Source organism: Zophobas morio, unplaced genomic scaffold, assembly GCF_036711695.1.
Source record: "Zophobas morio isolate AGI-343-1 ecotype UQ-CSIRO unplaced genomic scaffold, CSIRO_AGI_Zmor_V1 ptg000006l, whole genome shotgun sequence".
NCBI lineage: Eukaryota > Metazoa > Arthropoda > Insecta > Coleoptera > Tenebrionidae > Zophobas > Zophobas morio.
Window position 1 is genome coordinate 11,439,207 of NW_026972111.1, and position 22,267 is coordinate 11,461,473.

General features: G+C 33.3%; 2 protein-coding genes across 4 annotated transcripts in view; one reads left to right on the top strand and one right to left on the bottom strand.

Moving 5' to 3' along the window:
• The window catches only part of LOC135123614 (uncharacterized), a 132,688-nt gene that overhangs the window by 27,276 nt on the left and 83,145 nt on the right, over positions 1-22,267 (bottom strand). The gene's annotated exons all lie outside the window — the stretch shown is intronic.
• The window catches only part of LOC135123108 (pancreatic triacylglycerol lipase), a 42,843-nt gene continuing 27,708 nt past the window's right edge, over positions 7,133-22,267 (top strand). Inside the window, exon 1 of the mRNA XM_064047623.1 lies at positions 7,133-7,558. Coding sequence (XP_063903693.1) covers positions 7,432-7,558 — 127 coding nt within the window. The 5' untranslated portion in view covers positions 7,133-7,431. The remainder of the gene's footprint in view (positions 7,559-22,267) is intronic.

The following is a 22,267-nucleotide window of genomic DNA, read 5'->3' on the forward strand; positions in this document are numbered from 1 at the left end:
AACCACACGGCAGAGCAGATATTTCTCTCGAAAATGAAATTTGCATTTCTATTAAAATAAAGCTAAAAATACATTATTTTGCAACAATTGTTACTTTCCGAGCGTAACCTAAGGTAGTACTGTAATCGAGTCCATCGGGCGATTGGCTAGTTTCATATTTTATCGATGTGTCATGTCACCCTTAGAGTACGTTTTCCTTTTCCGTCTGTTTGTCTGTCTGTGTGTCCGCCGTCTGTGTCGATTTTTGTTAGACAAATAAATAATCTCCGAAACTAATGGACCGATTGTTGCCAAATAATTTAATAAGACATTTATAAATTATAAACGAAAACAAAATCAACAAAAGAAAAATCCATTAAAGCATAACCAGCTAAACACTAGGGAAGATGTTCAAAATTCCTGCCTTGCGCATATAAGATATAAGTAAGCTCGTAATGTTTCCAAATTTTAATCACTTTTTGTAAAAGTTAGTCATCAGTACTGGTTAAGATAAAACTGATTTTGGCAAATGACATATCCTGTAAGAAAAAGAGGGTGGGTGGGTGGGGCTAGTAGCTGCCAAGATAAGACTGATTTTGGCAAATGAGATACACTCTAAGGAAAGAGAGGGCGGGTGGGCGGAACTAGTATCTGCTAAGATAAAACTGATTTTGGCAAATGAGATGCCCTCTAAAAAAAGATGGAGTGGGTGGGTGGGGCTAGTACCTGTTAAGATTGATTTTCGCAAATGCCATATATTCTCTAAGAAAATAGAAAGCGGGCGGCTGGGGCTAGTACTGGCTAAGATAAGACTGATTTTGGCAAATGACATACCCTGTAAGAAAAAGAGGGTGGGTGGGTGGGGCTAGTAGCTGCCAAGATAAGACTGATTTTGGCAAATGAGATACCCTCTAAGGAAAGAGAGGGCGGGTGGGCGGAACTAGTGTCTGCTAAGATAAAACTGATTTTGGCAAATGAGATACCCTCTAAGAAAAGATGGGGTGGGTGGGTGGGGCTAGTACCGATTTTGGCAAATGACATACACTTTAAGAAAAGAGATGACGGGTAGGAATGGCGCTAGTAACTGTTAAGATTGATTTTGACAAATGCCATACTCTCTAAGAAAATAGAGAGCGGGCGGCTGGGGCTAGTACTGGCTAAGATAAGACTGATTTTGGCACATGACGTATCCTATAAAAAATTAATTAAACTATTATAAGAAAAAACACTAGAGGCTCCAAAACACTTTCAAATTCTTTGCAAACAGAAATACTTACAACCCCAAGATTGTTTTAAATTTTTCAAAAAAAAGGCCCCTAAAATTTACGCAAAAATATGTCAGATCAGAATTGTCCAAAAATAGGACATCAAAGTCCCACAAAATTGTTTTAAATAATTTACAAAAAAAATCTCCATAGGCTCCCAAAATAATAAAAAGGTACCCAATAGACTCCCGAATTAAAAAAAAAACACCGCAGCCCTCAAGATGTTTTCAAATTCGTAATTCCAGCAACAAAACACAGATTACTTTAAATTTATCCGAAAATAAAGTACCAGGTGACCTAAAATCAACTGCGAACATTTTAAACGTAGAGTTTTGAAAACTTTTACAATTTTTGACACGTCAAACATTTTTAACTGCTTACTCGATTTTGCTGATTTGTACCTTTGCTTTATGCGGAGCTTTTATAAATGATTCTAAAGGCGTAGTTGGTCATGGATTTCAAAAATACGGCTTCGCTGAAATTATGCCTCATTATGAGAGTTCTCACTTGTCACATTAATCTCTAATGTCATTTGTAACCCGTCATTTAAAGTCGTCATTTTTATTGTTTTAACGTTTTTCAACAAAACCGTCGTTTTCAAGACTCTTGGTGGTTGCGTACGAAAATTTTGTTGCAATGGGACTTCGTAAACGAAGAGTAGTGTATTCTGTAACCGCTTGTAAGCAAGAATATCTGGCCAAATACCGTGATTTAATAATTCAAAAAACATTATTGAAGGCTCACATTAAAGATGCAATCAACAGATTTATTCGAACAAAGAGAAATCTCGTGGAAGAAGTACCTGAAGAAGTTGTTGATGATTTGAGACGACTTGAGCAGAATTCAACAATCGAACAACGGGTCCAAAGTATTGACGATAGGATGTTATGGAACCTTTTTTAAATTGAAAAGAGAGCGAACATGTGCCTCAAACAAAATGATGTACATTTTCAACATTTACTATGATGTTTAACAGCAATAAATTTGTTTCTTTTTATTGTAATCAAATAGTTTTATTTTTTAAAAAGATATGACGCGTTTAGGCAACCAGTTATACAGATGCATGCATGTTAAATCTGAGAGGCGGCACGTTTACATGACGTACTGCGATTTTATAATCATTTATATAAACCCTGTATCAGACAAACATTGTTGTCAAATGGAATTTTATCAAATTATTAGAAAAACAACAACCATACCTTTGTACATTCTAACTGAAATGGTAATTAAACATTGTCACGGGCGAGAGAAATATTAACTAAAAGTTTTATTACTAGTTATTGTGATAATGAATGTGTAGTTTAGTTGATAAACGTAGCAAAAGAACAAATTTTAAAATCATTATAACACCACCAAAATGTGAGAAGGATTTTTTTTACTATTTTTTCGAAACTCACGAGTTGATTGTTAAGAGCGCAGCAGAGAGCTAATCCGCCATCTTCCAGGGGAGTCAAAAAAATTAATGGATTAAATGAATGCATTAATTTTTTTATTGATTAAATCAGAAACGGCTCACACTATTTTCCAGAAAATTTGGGAATACAATACTGTTATCATTAATATATCACTGCACCTATCCAAATTGATACAGGTGTCCTCGCAAAATTGTTGAGTTTAACATTACATACATATTTTTATTTTAACTTATAGGGGTTGTCAATTTTTTTTTTTTTCGAAAAAGCCTATTTGCTTTGTTGTACTTTAGGGGCGAGAGAAGCTATATCGAAATAACCTCCAAATTTTTTATCAAATGATGTAAAGAATGCTACTTGGTGCGTTTCCATTGTGAATGTTTGATTTATTATTAAAAAATTAAAATACAGTGTTACAAAGTTAGCCTAATTTGGTTAAGTTAAAAAATTGGTCTAAAGAGTTTAGACAGTAGTTCCCTCGCTGTCGGAAACTTGACGACTGCATGCCTATTGTGTTTTTTTTCTCATTACATTTTTGTAGTGGGAATTTAAAAAAAAATTGCGATGACGTCATCAACATTTTTGCAAGGACACGTATATCAGTTGGGATACATGTAGTGTAATACTAAGAATAAAATTATTATATTCTCAAATTTTCGGGAAAATGAATTGGGTCGTTTTGAATATTGATTTGTAATAATCAATAAAATAACGAAACAATTTACTCACGTATACGTATCAGAGGCATCTGAAAATCGTGTATGTATAAACATTCTTAATTTAAGATGACAGGCGTAACAGCATACGTGAGAGTCAAACAGAGAAACTGTAAACAAAACGACCATCGGTTTTATTGCTTCGACTTCCGCTTATTATATAAAACATTGGGTTTTATTTTAATTCTTGACGGTGAAATTCACAATTGGTTGATTATAAACATGTCTATTTCACATTCGCGGAACCAAGTGAGCGCATAAAACAAATGCAGGTCTGTAATGTTAAAGTCGATGTAAATAAGCGTGCTACCCTTATGTTTCAACCGAGTTTTTCCTTTAACAAATTTTGTGTCTACCAAATTGGGTTGGTTGGGGTGTAATACTAATAATAAGTGTTGCCTTTAATTTAATCAATAAAATAAATTGACTTCATTAATTTTTTTGAACCACCTCTTAAGAAAATCTAAAAAATATGAATGGAATGATAAATCACAAGTACAAACTCATCATATTTTTTGCATTTTAGATAGGATTTATTCAGCAAAATTTAAGGGTGACGTCATCAATTTTTTTAGGAGGGATGAACAAATACATTTTGAACAAAAGTTTACCATGCTTATAATAACTTTAAAATATTCCCAAGATTTCAAAGCATTCGGTTTTCTAATTCCTGATTAAATCGGTAAAATAAATTCACGCCTTCATTAATTTTTTTGAGTCACCCTGTATATGCAAATCGAAAAAATTTGAATGGAATGATAAATCACAAGAAGAGACTCACCATATTTTGTACATTTTAGATAGGATTTTTTCAGCAAAATTTTGTGGTGACATCATAAATTTTTTAGGGGGGACGACCAAATACGTTTTGATCAAAAATTGACCATGCTTATGATAATTTTAAAATATCTTCAAGATTTCGAAGCATTCGGTTTTGTAGTTCCTGAGTAAATCAGTAAAATAAATTTACGCTTTCATTTATTTTCTTGAATCACCCTGTATATGCAAATCCAAAAAATATGAATGGAGTGATAGATCACAAGTATAGACTGATCATATTTTATACATTTTAGATATGATTTATTCGGCAAATTTTCGAGCTGACGTCATCAAGTTTTTGGAGGGGATAAGCAAATATATTTTGACTAAACATTTATTATGCTCTTTATAACCTTAAAACATCTGCAAGATGTCAGAGCATTCGGTTTTGTAGTTCCTGATTAAATCAATAAAATATATTTACGCATTCATTAATTTTTTTGAGTCACCCTGTATATGCAAATCCAAAAAATATGAATGGAGTGATAGATCACAAGTACAGACTCATCATATTTTGTACATTTTAGATATGATTTATTCCACAAACTTTTGAGCTGACGTCATCAAGTTTTTGGAGGGGATAAGCAAATATTTTTTGACTAAAGATTTATGATGCTCTTTATAGCCTTAAAACATCTGCAACATTTCAAAGCATTCTGGTTAGCAGATTAAAAATTAAATTTCAAAATGTTGTTTTATAATTTTGATTTTTTTTCCAAAAATCTGGACGTTTCGGGTGAAAAGCCGATTCAGAGTTGTAAACTGCATGTGTAGGACTATGTTATTTTATACAATTGAAAACCCATTTACTATGTACAATTTTGAAGTGACGTCATCGCATTAGTGGTGGGGATGATTAGACAAATTTTGGTTAGCGTTTTACCATCTACATAATATTCTTAATATAAGTACAAAATTTCACAACAATCGGTCGAGTACTTTCGGAGATTATCTGTCTAATAAAAATCCGGGACAACAGACGGACAGACGGACGGACAGACGGACGGACAGACGGACAGACGGACAGACGGACGGACAGACGGACAGACGGACAGACGGACAGACAGACGGAAATGGGAGACCTATTTCTTCGTCTTCTAGGGGTCATGAAAGATCGAGAAAACGTAAAAGTAGAGAGTCGGCCGACGGACTCGATTACAATACTTCCTTTGCTTACGCTCGGGAAGTAAAAACAAGTTTTTTTAGAATGGAGCAAAAAGTAACACTGGACAAGTATAAATTCAAGTTTTGTCTTTCCGACGGTGGAAATATTCTTTTTTTATTTATTGTTTATCCAAAAATGTATTGAACCACCTGCAAGGCGACTTCTAAGGCATTTTGATGTGATCAATGGCATGAGATATCGGGTACATGAAACACGTGAAAAATAATACTCAAACAAATTTGTAAAATAATTGTGAAAAGAAATCAAAGCGGATTCACGAACCACAAGTACATAACTTTACTACTCAAAATGAGGGGACGTCATCAAATTATTAGTGGTTTCCAAGATTATTTATCTAATACAATACTTCCTTACTCTCGGGAAGTAAAAACAGGAATATTTTACCAAAACATTATTAACAAATTCATATAAGTTTAAGTTAAAAACGTGGGTTATTAACTCAAAAAAAAAAACACTCCTGGAGATTTAAAGTACTATGACCATCAGACAGTCGTACGGAAAAAAAAGTTTCATAATAAAACATAAAATTAGATAAAAAATTAATCTCATAAGTATGTATCCTGGACAGGGAAACTATCTGAGAATAATAGTAACAGGTATGTAAAAACTATACATATATAAAAGAGTAACAATTTGTTTCCATATCACCTTTCACTACTTAATTTATATTATTAATTAAAAATTAGATTAGGAAATTAGAACAATTTCTTAAGAATGCGCTAAACGTCACTAAATTCCAGATTTGAATACAAATTTAATGAAAACAAACAACAAAATGACAGTTAGTAATTGTCAATAAAGTAAGAATGAACCGGTAACTGTTCCCTATTTATTATTCATCGTCTGTTGAGAGCATACGTCGAATTAAAAATTTAAATATTTACACAAGTACCATACATAAAATGTAAAATGAAATTTTTGATATTCCGAGTGGAATATAATATTCGTTTTCGGCTCAGTCATCAACGTGTTTAAGTATTTTCAACACCCCTTGTATTTGTAATTCAAATTAGCCGAACAAAAGTGTCAAAATTGCTGGTTGAATGAAAAGGAAACGTAACAGGTGACAGACACTACGTGATCGGAAGCTAATTGTCAGAGATTTACTCATCAGTCATCCACTGATGAACTGTGCGTATTGTTTCTATGCATTGGGACTTTCACCTGTAATTTACAACTTCACCCACGATATCACGTAATCAATTTTTATTTTTAACAATGAACTCACAGAAATGAGGCTTTTTAGCCCTTGACACTTGGTTACACAGGGTATACTAATTAACAACGTGACCTTACACACTCATATAATTACACTTTTAGGCCAATACAAAACAAAAATTGAAAAAAATCGAATTAGTTCACTTAAGGTGAACCACAACCACTCCAGGGTTGCTGCGCTTTCTATTGACACTGCAATTAGGAGAAGATAACAAGAGCCTTTTTAAGACGGAGAATTCCATCGACCCTAACAAGGCTAATTTTAGACTGCCGCCGCCTAAGAAACACACCTCCCTCGGGACACCACTTGTTCCGTGTTTTAAAATTAAAAACGAATTAAGCCCAAATTAAATTCCGAACGTCCACACGTCACGCCACCAAAAGCAGCAACAGGAACCTTGAACGAACGCAAAGGTCATCGGCGATGAGCCCGCAAGAAAACCGCCGAAGACCGACAATAAGAAGGAGTTGCGCAAGAGGTGTTTATTATTGTGTATGAAATTCAATGGTGCCGGCACAATTTGCGCAGAGGTTCCCCTTGCCTGGTTAACATTGACATAGACCTGGTCATCGTTGTCCAATGCTGCGCTATTATCTGACCCTTCCACCAATTACGGGCAATTGCGGCGCGAAGAACCGAAATGGCTTTCTAAATTTCATGGCAAAAGCGCCAACATTGAAACGGGACACAATAAAATGATGATGGAGGCTCAGTTTTGTGGAAACGTCGAGTGGCGTCGATGACAATGCGTGCTGCGGCGGATGGCTCTTTACTGCTGGTGTAATGTGCGATTGTTGATAAGTGGTCTTTTTCCCGGTTTGTTTTTTTCAAAAAGATGAACGTGTTCACTCAGTTGGTCGGGGTCGTGGTGAACGCGTTGATGACGCCCTTTGACCCTTCGGCGGCGCCGATGCCCTATATTGTTAACGAGGCTACCTGTCACACAAATCATTTCAGACTGGGTAAGAATGTAAAATATAATCTTAATTTTGCACATTGTTACTTCCTTGTGAGATTTATTTTTATTAATGACAACAGAAATGGAATTATATTCAATACCCGCAAAATGATATAAAAACTAATTTTAATTACATGTTGAACATACAAATATGGCTTCCAAAGTCTTATGCAAGTAACTATTGTTAAGTTATTGCTGAACAATATTTAATGACAAATTGTTGACACAACCGTTTAATTTTCAAAAATTATGAAATATTTACATAATAATTTATATAACCAATATTTGGCTGAATTAAACACATTTCACTTATGTCAGTAATTCTATTAGTGTTACGTGTACAAAGTTTAGGACATTTTTACTTGAAATTCATTCTTTGTCGAGGTTTCGTAGATTTCCGGTGTACCTCATCTAAGTTTGTTTTAACGACATGGAACCCAGTGGGAGAAATTCGTCCAGCTGAAGCAGAAATAAAGTTTACGGAACGTCGCGAGGGAATCAGTTCCAATTGAAACTTTTCTAAACCCAATACAATTAAAATTTTAATAGACACACTATATGATTTCCATTACGAGGAGTCTGTACCTTTGGCTCATGGAATTTTCAATATATTTTCAAAACGAAATATCTCCGTTCGTAAAAGACGTATTATTATAAAATTGTAAATATAATTAATCCGCAACTTGCGCTATATAACACAAGATAGCTTTTAAAAACAGTTCATCGTCATCTTCTTTTCAATATTTTGGCGAAATTTTTCATAACGTATTTCTAAAACTCGATATCTCTATTATTTATGGAAATTTCGTAATTCACCACTGTTTTCAGCGTGCAGAACTCTATATCTCATTTCTAACAAAATAAATCGACAATGTAACCTGAAAACAGTGGTGAAAACCGCGTTCCGAAATTTCCTTAAATAATCGAGATACTGAATTTTAATAATACGTGATGGAAAATTACACCAAAACTATAAAGAAATGATGATGGTAAACTGTTTTAAAAAAAATTGCTGCTGTTAATATCGGAGCTATTATATTCTGAATATGTAATCAACGCGAGTGATGAACCTAGGGTCTCGCCTTTTAAGACATCTCATCTGACTTACTCTACAGAAATGACTAATTCTGTTTTCTCGGTGGTATAACTCTTACAGTATGTAAAAACAATGAAGATCTTCTGTTTATAAATTAGTCTTCATTACTTCCCGATATTAAGGCTAAGGAAGTATTGTACTAAGGTCCATCCGACGGATGGCTACTTTCATGTTTTCTCGGTATTTCATGGCCCCTAAAATATGAGACATATGTGTCCTGTTTCCGTCTCTCCTACAGATGATCTCCGAAACTACGGGAATGATTTTTGTGAAATTTTATGTAGGGTAAAAATATCAAGTAGATGGTAACATGCTAACCAAAACTTGCCTGTTCATCCTTACCCACAATTTGATGACGTCGCCTCAAAATTTTACAAAATAAATTGTATTTAAATTTTGTAAAATAGGGCACTCTACTCGTGGTTTATTAACCTACCTTGATTTTTTAGCCTAGGCATCCAGGTTTTTGAAAACAAAAAACTTACAAATATGTAACAAAATCTTATAATTTAACTTAGAAACTTGCAAAGGAATTAAAGGATGTCCTGAACATGGTAAAACGCTAATCAAAATGTATCTGTTTATCCCCCCCCCCCTCAAAAATTGATGACGTCATCTCAAAATTTTACAGAATAAATCCTATTTAAAATGAGCAAAATTATGAGTCTATAATGTGGTTTATCAGTTATCAAATTTTGTAATTTAATGTAAAAATTCAAGGGACAATCTAACAATACAACTTTTTTTTATTTCAGAGCGCACATTAAAATTCAGCTCACATAGTACCATATAATAAAAAAAAAACCTCCTCTAGTAAGCTATGAAATTTACTTCATCATTATTTTGAAAGTCAATTTCATGGTCTGCTACAGGACAGGATATAAACCTGTTAAAATCAAATTATATGACTTCTGACCTACGATTTTCGGTATGATTTTTCGTAACCAACTTGCAGGATATGCAACAATTACAAAATTTGATTGATCCTGAAGTTTAAGCAAAATTTTCGGAAGGATTTTTCACAGTTAGACGTTCAGACAAATTAAGTTGTAGAACTTCAACAGATATGGTAATGGAACAGTCTATGATGAAAGCTATGAAGACAGATGGAGGTTTTGCGTAAACTTCAGGATCAATCAAATTTTGTAATTGTTGCATATCCTGCAAGTAAAGGTGTGCAGACTTAGCATAAGGAAAATGTCCAGACGCGTGAAAATAAGGAAGCATTTCTTTGACGCAGTTCAAATGAGCTTCCCAATCTCCCATACGCTCAGCTCTTAGGGACTCTTTAGCAATGGAAACCAAATAAAAATATTGAATCCAAAGTTTTGCAGTTGGTCCTCGTTCCTCATATTCTATTAGTTTTTGATTTAATCTGTTAAGTAAAGCTTCAGAAACTTCATCATCATTTTCTATATCATTGTATGAAAAAGTGTTTTCTAATATACGCTCGATATTTATGATTAGATCTGCATTCAAGATGTCATCAATTTCAACGTCTTTTAATATTGTAATTGCTAAAGCAAGCTGAAGTAGTGTATGTAGTATTTTACCCTATACTATATAATATTACAACTCTAGAGATGAATATACATGGCGTACTCATGCATGTTATGACAATTACAACTGTTATAACTTTTTGCACCGCTATATCTCGGAGACAGTGGCTCGTAGGAAAAAAAGTATAAATACATTTTTTATAGATAATTTTATGATCTATAATTTTAGTCTGAGGTATTTTTATGATAAAACTTACCGTTTTGTTGAAAATCGCGAAAAACTCATTTTTTTGACATTTGACCTTGAATAAAAAATTTTCCATACACGGGAATGATGGGGAACTTTCAGGTTTTGTTTATAATTGTATTTTGAACAATTGTACCAAAATTCAGCTCGTTGCGAATTTATGTAATTTCACCACAATTTTTTGGTCTAATTTGACCGGACTATCTGTACAAATCACACAGTATAAAGACAATTTTGGAGAAAATAATGTTACAAGTATATACAAAGTTAACACAGTATGTAGTGCATTTGAATTAACAGAAATGAAACCATTTTTTTTTGAGTTGTTCATTTAGATTATTTATTGTAAATTATTTCACTTTTGTCTTTCATTTTTTCCTTATTTGAAAATATGTTTCAAACAATACAGTTACCACTTAAAAGAATTGCCACTTTCATATTTTCTGGACGTGTCATGACTTCTAGACTACGAAAAAAATAGTCTCCCATTTCTGTCTGTCTGTCTGTCTGGTGTCTGTATCCATTTTTATTAGACAACTAATCTCCGAAACTACTGGACCGATTGTTGTCAAATTTTGTATGTATATTAGGAATACCATGTAGATGGTTAAATGCTATTTAAAATTTGGCTAGTCATCCCCACCACCAATGGGATGACGTCATCTCCAAAATTTATAATGAAAAGTTTTTTGAAATTTTATAAATATAAGATACTCTTGTACTTGTAGTATGTGAATCCGTGTCGACTTTTCACTCCAGACAATAATAACAATATTTTGTAATATAACTTTGAAACTACAAAACCGTATGCTCTGAAATCTTGTATATCGTAATCATGGTAAATCGTTAAGCATAATATGATGAGTCTATACTTGTGATTTACCACTGCATTAGAAGTTTTTTAATTTCTTATACAGGGTGACTCAGAAAAATTAATGAATAAGTCAATTTATTTTATTGATTAAATCAGGAACGGCTCACTCCGTTTTCCCGAAAATTTGGGAGTACAATACTGTTATCATTAGTATAACACTGCACCTATATATAGTGATATAATATGTCTTTGCAAAAATGTCATCACAAAATTCTGTTTACTTTAACGTTACATACTTATCTTTATTTTAACTTATAAGGGTTCTCATAAAAAAAATAGAAGTCGCATAATCAAATTTTACTATTTTTCGAAAAAGTTGTATTTGTTTTATTGTATTTCAGGGGCGAGGGAAGTTCAGTCGAAAAAACCTTCGACCAATTTTTTAAGCAAGATTTCTTGGACTATACATCAAGGGCGATGGAAGCTCTAACGAAATAATCTTCGATCAATTACAAGATTTATAAAGATTGCACGTATACTGCACGTGGAAAATTCACCAGTAACAGGTAGAGCCTTGCGCTCTATAAGTGCATACTAAACTCATGTACCTAGTAAAACTTGTATAACTTAAGCGACTTAAGCCAAACCACCCTTATCTTATAAGTGAAACTGGCTATTGTAAAACTTAACTCAGTAGACCTAGTAAAACTTTACAGCTCCATTATGGCAACAATGGACAGTAATAATCCTTGCGGTTCGGGTCCATAAAGCTTACAATAGCCAGTTTAACTTATCAGAGTGGTTTAGCTTAAGCCTTTTAAGTCAAAATCTTTACTAGGTGTATGTCAAGTGAGTTTAGTATAACCGTTCACCCGATTTCTCCATCCTCCGTGCCAGGTCAAATATAAACAAGTCAACGAAGTGTGCTTTCGTAACATAGTGCGTTAGAATCAAAAGCAATGGCGGTGTATGGATTATGGATTAATTTTTTTTTTAGTTATTTCGACCGAATTTACCTCGCCCTTAAAATACAATAAGACCTCTTACTTTGATAAATTTTAAAATTTCATTTCTTTTGTGATAAGTTGTATAAAGCAATATACAAAACTTCGCTTTTCAAGTTCGATGCGCCACAAAATATCCATGCTGTACGTTGCTTGCACGCTGTGCTGGTGTGAATTTTTTTGCCAAAATTTCATAAACCACAAGTATGTGAGTATATTATTATATAACAGTTAAATAATATTAATGAAGAAACTTGTGAAATGACATCTATAACGTGTTGGTGGGGGCGATTAGACAAATTTTGTGTTAACATTTTTTAGTAAATACGAAAATGATCTGTTTAATAAAAGTCTAGAAAGACGACACAGCGACAGACAGACAGACAAACAGACAAACAGACAGACAGACAGACAGACAGATAGACAGACAGTCAGACCATGACGGCAAACCTATTATTTCGTACTCTAGGGTCATAACACGTCCGTACAACATGAAATTAGCAGTTCATCGGATGAACCCTTAGCTTCCGTTCCGAAAGTAAAAATACAAACAATCACGTTTTTACTTCCAAGCGAAAGCTACTTTTTTTTGTTATCACAAATAAAATTTCACAGAATCAAATTTTTTCATTGTACTATACCTCCCGAATATACAATTCTAAAAACTACAACAACTGTATTACTAAAACTTTTAAGAATCATGTTTTTCATGTTTTTATGACCCCTAAATCAATGTTAGCATTTTCCCAATATTTTAGAAAAGCTGGTTCTACAGATTCTAAGGCGTAAAAATCCATTCACTTTTTTTGTTTTAAATCTGTAAATGACATACTACGAGTTCATTGCTAACAAACGTATTCGAGACACAATAATTCGTAATTTATGTCATAAAACTATAAAAAGAGCTCTTCAGAACTGGTTGTTTATAGACATTTCAATTTGATATTTACGTGGTCACAGTTGGTAGGTACGCTCATATTTAAGATTTCAGTTATATAACGATAATAAATCGGAATTAATTTTATACGTTAAGTTGAGTTTGTTAATTGTCAAACAGAAATCCAAAATGTAAATGAATGTCGGCGCGTAATTTTCAGAGCAATTGATTTTGTAGTTTCCAAAAAAACTTGTAAAATGTTGTTGTACAATTTTGATTTTTTTTAAACCAATAAAAAGATAAAAGTAAGACTACATTAATAAACCGTCGTCATTACATTTTGGTGCTGATCTACATGTGGATAACGTCTTTACAATTTTGAAAATAAGCGTTTTAAAACCAAAAAGATCAATTATTATTAATGGATAAAAAATTTTGTCGATTTATTTTTAAAATTAAAAACGTAAAATGTTAGATCTCTTTGTAACTTTAAGGTTTCTCTCTTTACAGAAAACTGGCTTGGAAGCCGCACGTAAAAGGATTAGCTTCAATGCTGAACTCTGTAAAGTACCAGTTAAATAAATTATTGATTGTTTACTCAACATAAAGAGCACTGAAGTTTTAGGAAAAGAATGTTATTTAATTATGTAAAAGAGGGTATTTTATTGTGGTAAACTCCTCTCACAGAGTAAATTCAGAAAACATTGCAGACATGCATTCTGAAACTAAACGTAACGACATGATGACACTGCCTTGTATTTATATTTATAGTGTATTCATTCATTCATTCATTGATTCATGTATGCTTATGCATATAATATTTTCTTAAAGAATTAAACACGTAACAATTATTTGACACGTAATAAAATGTCTGACACCCTAACCTAATTAAAAGTAAAACTTTAAAATATTAATTAAAATCAAACAAAATCTCTGACGAAAATCATAATTATTGTTCTAATTCCGTTACACAGTTTTGCAACCCGAACAGAACATTAATAAAATAAATTTAAGCTAGCTAGAATCTGGTTGTAACAATGAATTTACAATTGACAAAGTCCTTTATCCAGTCTCGTTAACTTGAAACTTCAGAACTTAAAACGAACGCTACTTTTCAATGAATTGTTCCAGAACTGTGTTTGCTTTCGTGGCTTCTTTAGCCTTTGAATAAAACACAGCTCTATAAAGATCCCCGGAAAGAATCCGGTCTCTGCTTCAAAGAGATATATGCAGTCACAAATAAAAAGACACCCAACAAAACGTGTTCCGCCGAAACATTGCTCTAAAAGGGGATTTATAGTGGCAACATTTTTGTAAATATGAGATAATTACATTTTTTTGAAACGGTTTATATATAAATCTTTAATTAAGAGTCAATTTTATTCATATCCCAAGTACACAGGACCAGATTTGTGGGTCTACCGTTTACCCTCATTGATTACATTTCATTAAAGGTTTGATTACATTTAATTATGGCTTGTGCTTACTGAGCACTTTAACTTACTTCCACTCACCGACCTCTAATTATATGCATTTTTTATTCACATAATGTCAACATTAGCCACGAGGTATTTTTTTCCTAATGAAACCGTATTCAAAATGAAATATTTTAAGGTGGTATGGTTTTAGAATGTTTGCATGTTTTAAAACCTTATTTCGAAAAATGGATGAACTATCGTTGGCTGCTATTATTTGACGTACGTGTGACAAAATTTCTGAGGTTAGAAGCTGTATCCTGGTCAAGTCTAATATACAATTATAAAAACCAAGTCAGTATGTCTATCAATCCCAAGTTAAATGAAAATTGACTTTTTATTCCACGGCCAACTTAAATTTGAAATTTAAATAATTAGACATTACTTTCTCATAGAAAATTTTACTCTTTGTAATCTAATTCGCAGTAGATTTAACAACAGACAAACGTTAATTATTTTTGTTATTAAACAGTATAAAATCAGTAACATAGCACATTTAATAAAATATCTATTGCCAAATGAATGTGAATTTTTTTCTTCAACTGTGCTACAACCGTTGAAATTGTTCCTATTGTAATAGGAAATGCAATTTTCTAGGAACCGTAGAATGCATATCAGATTCGGAAAATGCGAGCTTCATATTAGATTTCTGGAGAGTTCTTTGCACCATTCGGGTTATTTCGTGTCATGTGAACAAAATTAAATTTTTGTCGAATTTTATTTCCTAAGTGTAAGCCAGAGCTTCTGAAGTAGGATCTATTTAACGAGTGGCTAATGTCATGATTTATCTACGTTTTACAACGCGAAATTGTCAGTCTTCCGTCCGTCTGTCTGTCTATCTTCTGTCTCTGAATCGTCTGTCTGTTTGTTTTTCTATTGGAGATCATATTAGGCACTTCATGTACTTCAACACTACTGTGGAGATATTCATGCGCTAACCAAATTTTGTTTGTACATCCCCATCAACAATCTCATGATGGCATCCCAAAATATTGCTAAACAAATTGTATCTAAAATGAACAAAATATGATATCTACACCTGCCTTTTATTATTACTCTAATATTTTTTAAAATTGTTTAAAAAAATTATGAGTTAAGGAACTAATTTTATTGTTTAAATAAATAATAGTTTATGAAATTTTCGCAAATTTCTGGTACCCCGTACTGGTTTTTATTTTAACATGTGGGTGAGGTTATAAAAATAAAATTTGCGCAATTAATTTTTCTAATTTAACTAAGAACTTGCTTAGTTCACTGTTTCACCAAGTTCTTTTTTTATATTTCCATGAGTTGCTGGTTATGTTGCAGAACAATAAAGATACCATAAGTGACTTTTTAAATTTCTGGTCTAGTTTGGACTGCTGACGTACGCGTCATGGCCATCTGGAGCAGCAATTCAAAAAATCACACGGTATTAATTGTATTTTTGAGTTATGAAATTTGCCAAAATGTGTAAAATTAGTAACATTACGTCCACACGTTTTTTCTGGTCTCTGAATTGTCTGAATGTTATGAATGGACGAAAGAAACATCATGTAATTAGCCACAGTGCATTAGGGAAGGATTAAGGCAAGGTAGCGTTTAAACCCTTTTCTATTCACCGTATTTATGGACGATATAATGAGAGAATGCCATAGAAGAATTAAAAAAAAACTCAACTTGGTTTCAAAAACTTAAGAAAAATAGAAATTTCAGAGTGTGCGTCTGCGAACGAATCGTAATAGTTGTAAAAAACAAAAAAAAACAAAAACTCCAAGAAATATAAGGTCACGGAACCACGGTATGACAATAAGTAAATAAAAACCAAGACGTGGCCATAGAAGCAAAAGTAGAAGAACATGGTGAAGACGTAAGAATCGAAGTTTAACATGAAGTTTTAGAACAGGTCGAACACTTCCAATATAATCATTATCGACAAGTAAAACAAGTCTGGGAATGTTGTATACAAGTCAAATGAGGAAAAGGACGGCCAAAAGAAACCTGGGATGATTTTATAGGGAAAATACTCAAGAAGAAGGGCAAAACATGGATGACAGAAGACAACTGAAGAAGAAAACAATATAATTAAAATGCATTAGCTTAAGTTCATAAAAACTTAATGACGTCATAATAAAAACCAGGATTTAAAAATTTTGCACATTTTATAAACGAGTACTATTGTTTATCTGGTATGTTTTTGACACACCGACATATTGTGTGGAAATTCTTTTAATTTTTACAAAAATCTACTTTAATTCTTTGTTCAAAACTAAAAATTGGCAAACGTGTATCCAGTTTCTACAAATTTGGAGAAACAATTATCTTTTTGTTTGACTGATTACAAAAAAATTCAAAAGTTCACGGCGAGAATGGCTTCAAAAAATTAAAAAATTTGTAAGAATTTTGAAAAAAAAACTTTTGGTTGGTCAACTTGTAAATTATTTTTCAATGTAGCAAAGTAATTTCTTTCCAAATATACAGAGTCGCTATAATGTATGATAGATATCTTAAGAACCAATTGTACAAATCAACTGAAATTAGATATAGTGGTACAAAAAGCTTTGCTCTAATTATTCGTCAAAAAAAGTTATTTTTTGCTTCATTTGTTTTCGAGATGCAAGGCCAACTTGATTTTTTTAAAATGACACAACCATATAAATAATTAATGCATTTTTGAATAGAACTTTTTTTTTAATTCATTGATATAGCACAACCATGCTTATGTTAAGGAACGGCCAAAACCTGGCAGGTCAAAACTGCTACAAATGATGAAAATACAAGAACATACTGTTAAGTTGCGCCGGAATTATTTTGTACATAATCGCTGTGTAATCAGTCGTGTAAATTCAATTTATTAAGAAATAAATTGTTGAGTTTAACCCACGCCGATTTTAAATACCCGTCCAACGTAACAGCATTATAAAATGTCACAGTTTGTGGTTTCATTGTGTAACCTGCAGATGGGTCGATGATATTTGTATAGTGAAACGTCGAAAGCAGTAACACAGTTTTGTTCTTTTTTGGACAGGAAACCAAAGTGCAGTCGTCATCAAATCCAAACAGTGAAGACCGTTCTGCCGTGGTTTTATTTGGTAAAAACTCTTTGGATATTTCACACTTGTTCTTTCTAATCATTCCAACGTTAGTTTTTTTCGCGTAACAACCTTTGCGCAAGGGGTATGCTCGTGAACCAGTCACATCCAGTTATATTCCTGTTGGCTCCATTAATCGCAGTACCAAATCTACAGGTGAACTGCTCAATTGGTAGGGTCCATCGGGCTGCTTTCCAACATCAGTTTCTAAATTGACTGTGTAAGCTGTTTTGCAGTCGACCAAAGCAAATACTTTCAAACCATATTTGGCTGGTTTACTAGGCATGTACTGTTAAAATCCACATCTTCCTCTAAAAGAAAGAAGCTGCTCATCTATTGTAAGATATTCACTAGGCGAAAAGTATTCTCTTCTAGTATTTCGATCCTCAACATTTTCAAACGTCAGACCGCTGATCAAAAACCAAAACCTCTTTTTAAACATAGTGAGGTAACGTGATTCTAGTCCATTGCTTCTTGAATTATCCCATACTTCCTGAATATTTTTTCGAGAACAACGAAAACTTCATATTAGATACTGTAAACCGATAAATGCCCGTGATTCTGTAGCATCGGTATCTCTAGCGTCTCTCTCTTTCTTGGTCACTTTCTTGTACTTCTTCTTTGGTGTCGGTGTTGTGGTCACTTTCTAATAAAACATCTTCACCTAACTCACTTTCATCTTTTGTATTCGTTGAATTATCTTCATCACTCATTTCATTCAGTCATTTTGCCAAACTAAAGGATCCCTACTGTATTCAACTTTCATTCTTTTCGGGTCCGCCATTTTGTTAACTAGGTATTGCAAATTGTACATATATGTAATAAACAATTTGTATTAACCTCTAATGTTTTACCTGTGCAAAATTTTCAAGTTAAAATCCGATACGAATAAACAAACAAAAATGCGTCACTACAGGTACGTCACACAAATAGGCGCGGAAAACTTTGAGAAATAACACAAAAACGAAATAGCCTTTTTTGCATCTACATGTAGAATGTAGTACTCAAAGGGATTATGAGAAGGTAAAGAAGATCGCATGAGATTTGCGCCACCTATTAATGAATAGCAACATTAAATATATCCCTGGGTGGCATCTGTCAGCCGTGCGCCTAACACAGGGCATTGATTAAATACTTACAGACAGACCCATGCTATTGTTTGGAGCGAACATGCCAACAGCCGGCGAACAAAAGATGGCGCACCAAGATTTGGCCGTCAATCGCTGGCGAATAGCTTGGATCCCAATCACGCGCATAGGCAACCCATATAACAACTACAATACAGTGGGTAAATCTACCATTCGATAGAGGGCGACGAAAATTTGTAAAAGTCTCATAGTAAACATTTACAAAGTTACAACGTTGCCAGATGAGCCTGACACAACTTTGCCGTTATTTCTAGTCAATTAAATTTTATTTCGCTTGAAAGTTGAAAATTATTACTTATTATTTTAAATACTTGTTAGTGTTGACGAAAACAAAAATAGTAATTGACGTTATTATAAATACGGTCCGGTAACTCAAATTTTACAGAACGAGAGAGATGTTTCAGGATGAGGCGACCGTAGGTAATAAAAAAATTCTTTATGATGTAGATTACGAAAAAAACATAATTTTATAAAAGTAAAATTGGCAACACAGCACACACCTAATGCGTGAAAACCTCCGGCTTACTTTCTGGTTTCTTAGTAACGATGGTGACTGAAATCCACCTTCGCTTTATATCAGGCAAACATTGTCAAATGGAATTTTATCAAATTATTACAAAAATAACACAGCCATATCGTTGTGCATTGTAGCTGAAATGGTAATTAAACATGATCATGGACGAGGAAAATATTAACTAATAGTTTTATTACTAGTTATTGTGACAATGAATGAGTTGTTTAATTGTTAAACGTAGCAAAAGATTTTAAAATCATTATAACTCCAGCAAAATGTGGGAAGGATTTTTTACTATTTTTCCCAAACTCACCATTGATTGTTAAGAGCGTAGCGGAGAGTTAATCCGCCATTTTCCAAACACCCGGTATATCTGCCCATCTCTAGTCTAATAAATGGTCTAAAAAAATACAGTAAGTTTTGAGAAAACCATTTTCCTTAGTAACAAAAGCGAGCTCACGAAAGCAAAAAAAAAATTATCATTCTGTGTCAAATTTGACGTTTTTCTGAAGTCCGGTTGCTACCGATGTCAGAAAAAGTGACTCGATTTGAATTTTTTTCTTAAAATAGTAATTATTTTATCGAATAAAAATATATGTTGACAGTATGAAATAAAATCCATAACGACATACATCCGTTAACTCTTTTCGCAGTACTCGTTTCGAAATTAAAAACTCGGCTTCCTACGGTCCCCTCGTTCTGAAACATCTCACCCGTACTGTAATAATAATTAACAAGTAATAATTTGTTTGTATTATTTATTCATTATAATAATCCTATTTATTTATCAGAAACTTTTAAACGAAATAAAATCTAACCGACTAGAAATAACGGCAGAGTTGTGTTAGGCTCATCTGGCAACGTTCTAAATTATCTAAATGCTTACTATGAGATTTTTACACATTTTTTCGTCGCCCTCTATCAAGTGGTAGATTTACCCTCTGTATTGTTGCTGTTATGCGGGTTGCCTATGCACGCGATTGGGGTCCAAGCTATTCGCCGGCGATTGACGGCCAAATGTTGGTGCGCCATCTCTTGTTCGCCGGCCTTTGACCTGTTCGCTCCAAACAATAGCATGGGTCAATCTGTACGTATTTAATCAATGCACAGGGTTAGGCTGTTGTGGAAACGTATAGTGCCTAGACTTTAGCCCAGTTACCAAAATCCGAAGTTACCAGCAGAAACTATTTGGTTTCAACAAGACGGTCTTTCACCCCATGTTGGACGTCAAGTGCGACATTACTTAAATGAAACTTCCTGCGAGATGGATAGGCTGAAGGGGTACTATTAAACTGCTTGTCAGGTCATCGGATCTGCCACAGCTTGAATTTTTTTGTGGGGCTGTTTTAAGAATTGCATTTAATATCAATCGACCGATTCCCATTGAAGACTTACAGGAACGCATACGTAACGAAATTGCTAGCATTCGTCCAAAAATTCTCGTCAACTCACTACAAAATTATATTCAGCGACTTTTTTACTGCCAGGAAGTTAATGAAGAGCATTTTGAGCATCTTTTGTAGAGAACAGAAGTTTAATTTTGTTTCAGTTGTTATTGGTTAATTTATTTATTGTTTACCAGTTATTAAAATTAATAATTATTAATAAGATATTCTTTATCTACACAGTTGGTAATAATAATTTGTTATTGTGAAAATTGAAATTTCAAGTGCTACAATTTGACATTTGTCGTACCACCAACGATAAAAATCCGCAAAATTAAAAAAAAAATAGAAAAGAAAAAATAGTACTCCTATTAAATATACGTTTCATAAGATATGTTACTTCACTTATCCATTAAAAATCTAGTCGTTTTCTAATTTTGGGATTCATACTCTAAAATAACGTCTTATGAAACTTGTTTTTTAATCTAAATACTACTGGGTGTTTTTTAAAATTCCTGCTCTAATTAACCATGACGTTTACGTCTCCAGTGAAATCGAAACGGCTGACGTGCAAGGCCAACTAGAGCATAAATGTAAAAAATCAGCCAATATTTCTATTTCGCGTTTATAACCGAGCTGTTAAATCATCCAAATTGAGTATTTTTTTGATGACATAATAAGTGTCGTAAAGAAGCTAGGATCTTTAAAGAAACACCCTAAAACATGACCAAATCATTTTAATCGTACTGACTTCTTGAATGTAAAAAATAGTCTTGATCGAGCCTAACAAACGTCACTTAATGAACAAAACGTGATGTAATCTTGGGAGTTTTCTTTCCAGTTAAACAATCTGGACTTACTACAAGGATATGTCCAAAAGATACTGAGAAAAGGTCTTCTGTGGATTCTAAATTTGATTAAAACAGATTTTGATAGTTATTGGAAGGTATTACAGTTTGTTTGAGGTCAGTGCGGTTTTATACAATTAAAGTAAAGTCTTCACAGATTCTAACGTTATATAGCATTGTTATAGAGTCAAATACCTCATTAAAGAAGGGGGATGAATAGGGGTAAAATAAAGCCGACAGCGGGGTCCCTTGTGGTTCTTTTGGAGAATTGAAAAGAATCTCAATGAAGCCTTCATGTGTTTTTTAACAATTTAAAAGAATCTCGACGACTCGTAATATGCCCTTTTATAAGATTTTAAAAGAATCTGCGACCGAATTTATAATATCTCTATTATGGCCTTCTTTGTATTTGACTCTGCGACAATGGGAACCTGCCACATAACGTTAGAGCCTGTGGAAAACTAGACAGGCTGACTTCGAAATATATGCAACAATTTTAACTGCGGTATCACGTAGAGTAGTAATGTGGAAATATAGAAAAAACAAATTAAAAATGGAATGGGGTAAAACCCCTATCTATCACTTTCGATGCGATGCCACTGACAGGTGGAAAAACATTCGAATAAAAGGATGTAAACACTTTCAGTTTCAATTAAAGGTAAAACTGACATGTATTAATTCATGATTAAAGGTCAGTGTGAAAGATTATTAATTGTAGAAACAAATAGTGGTCCT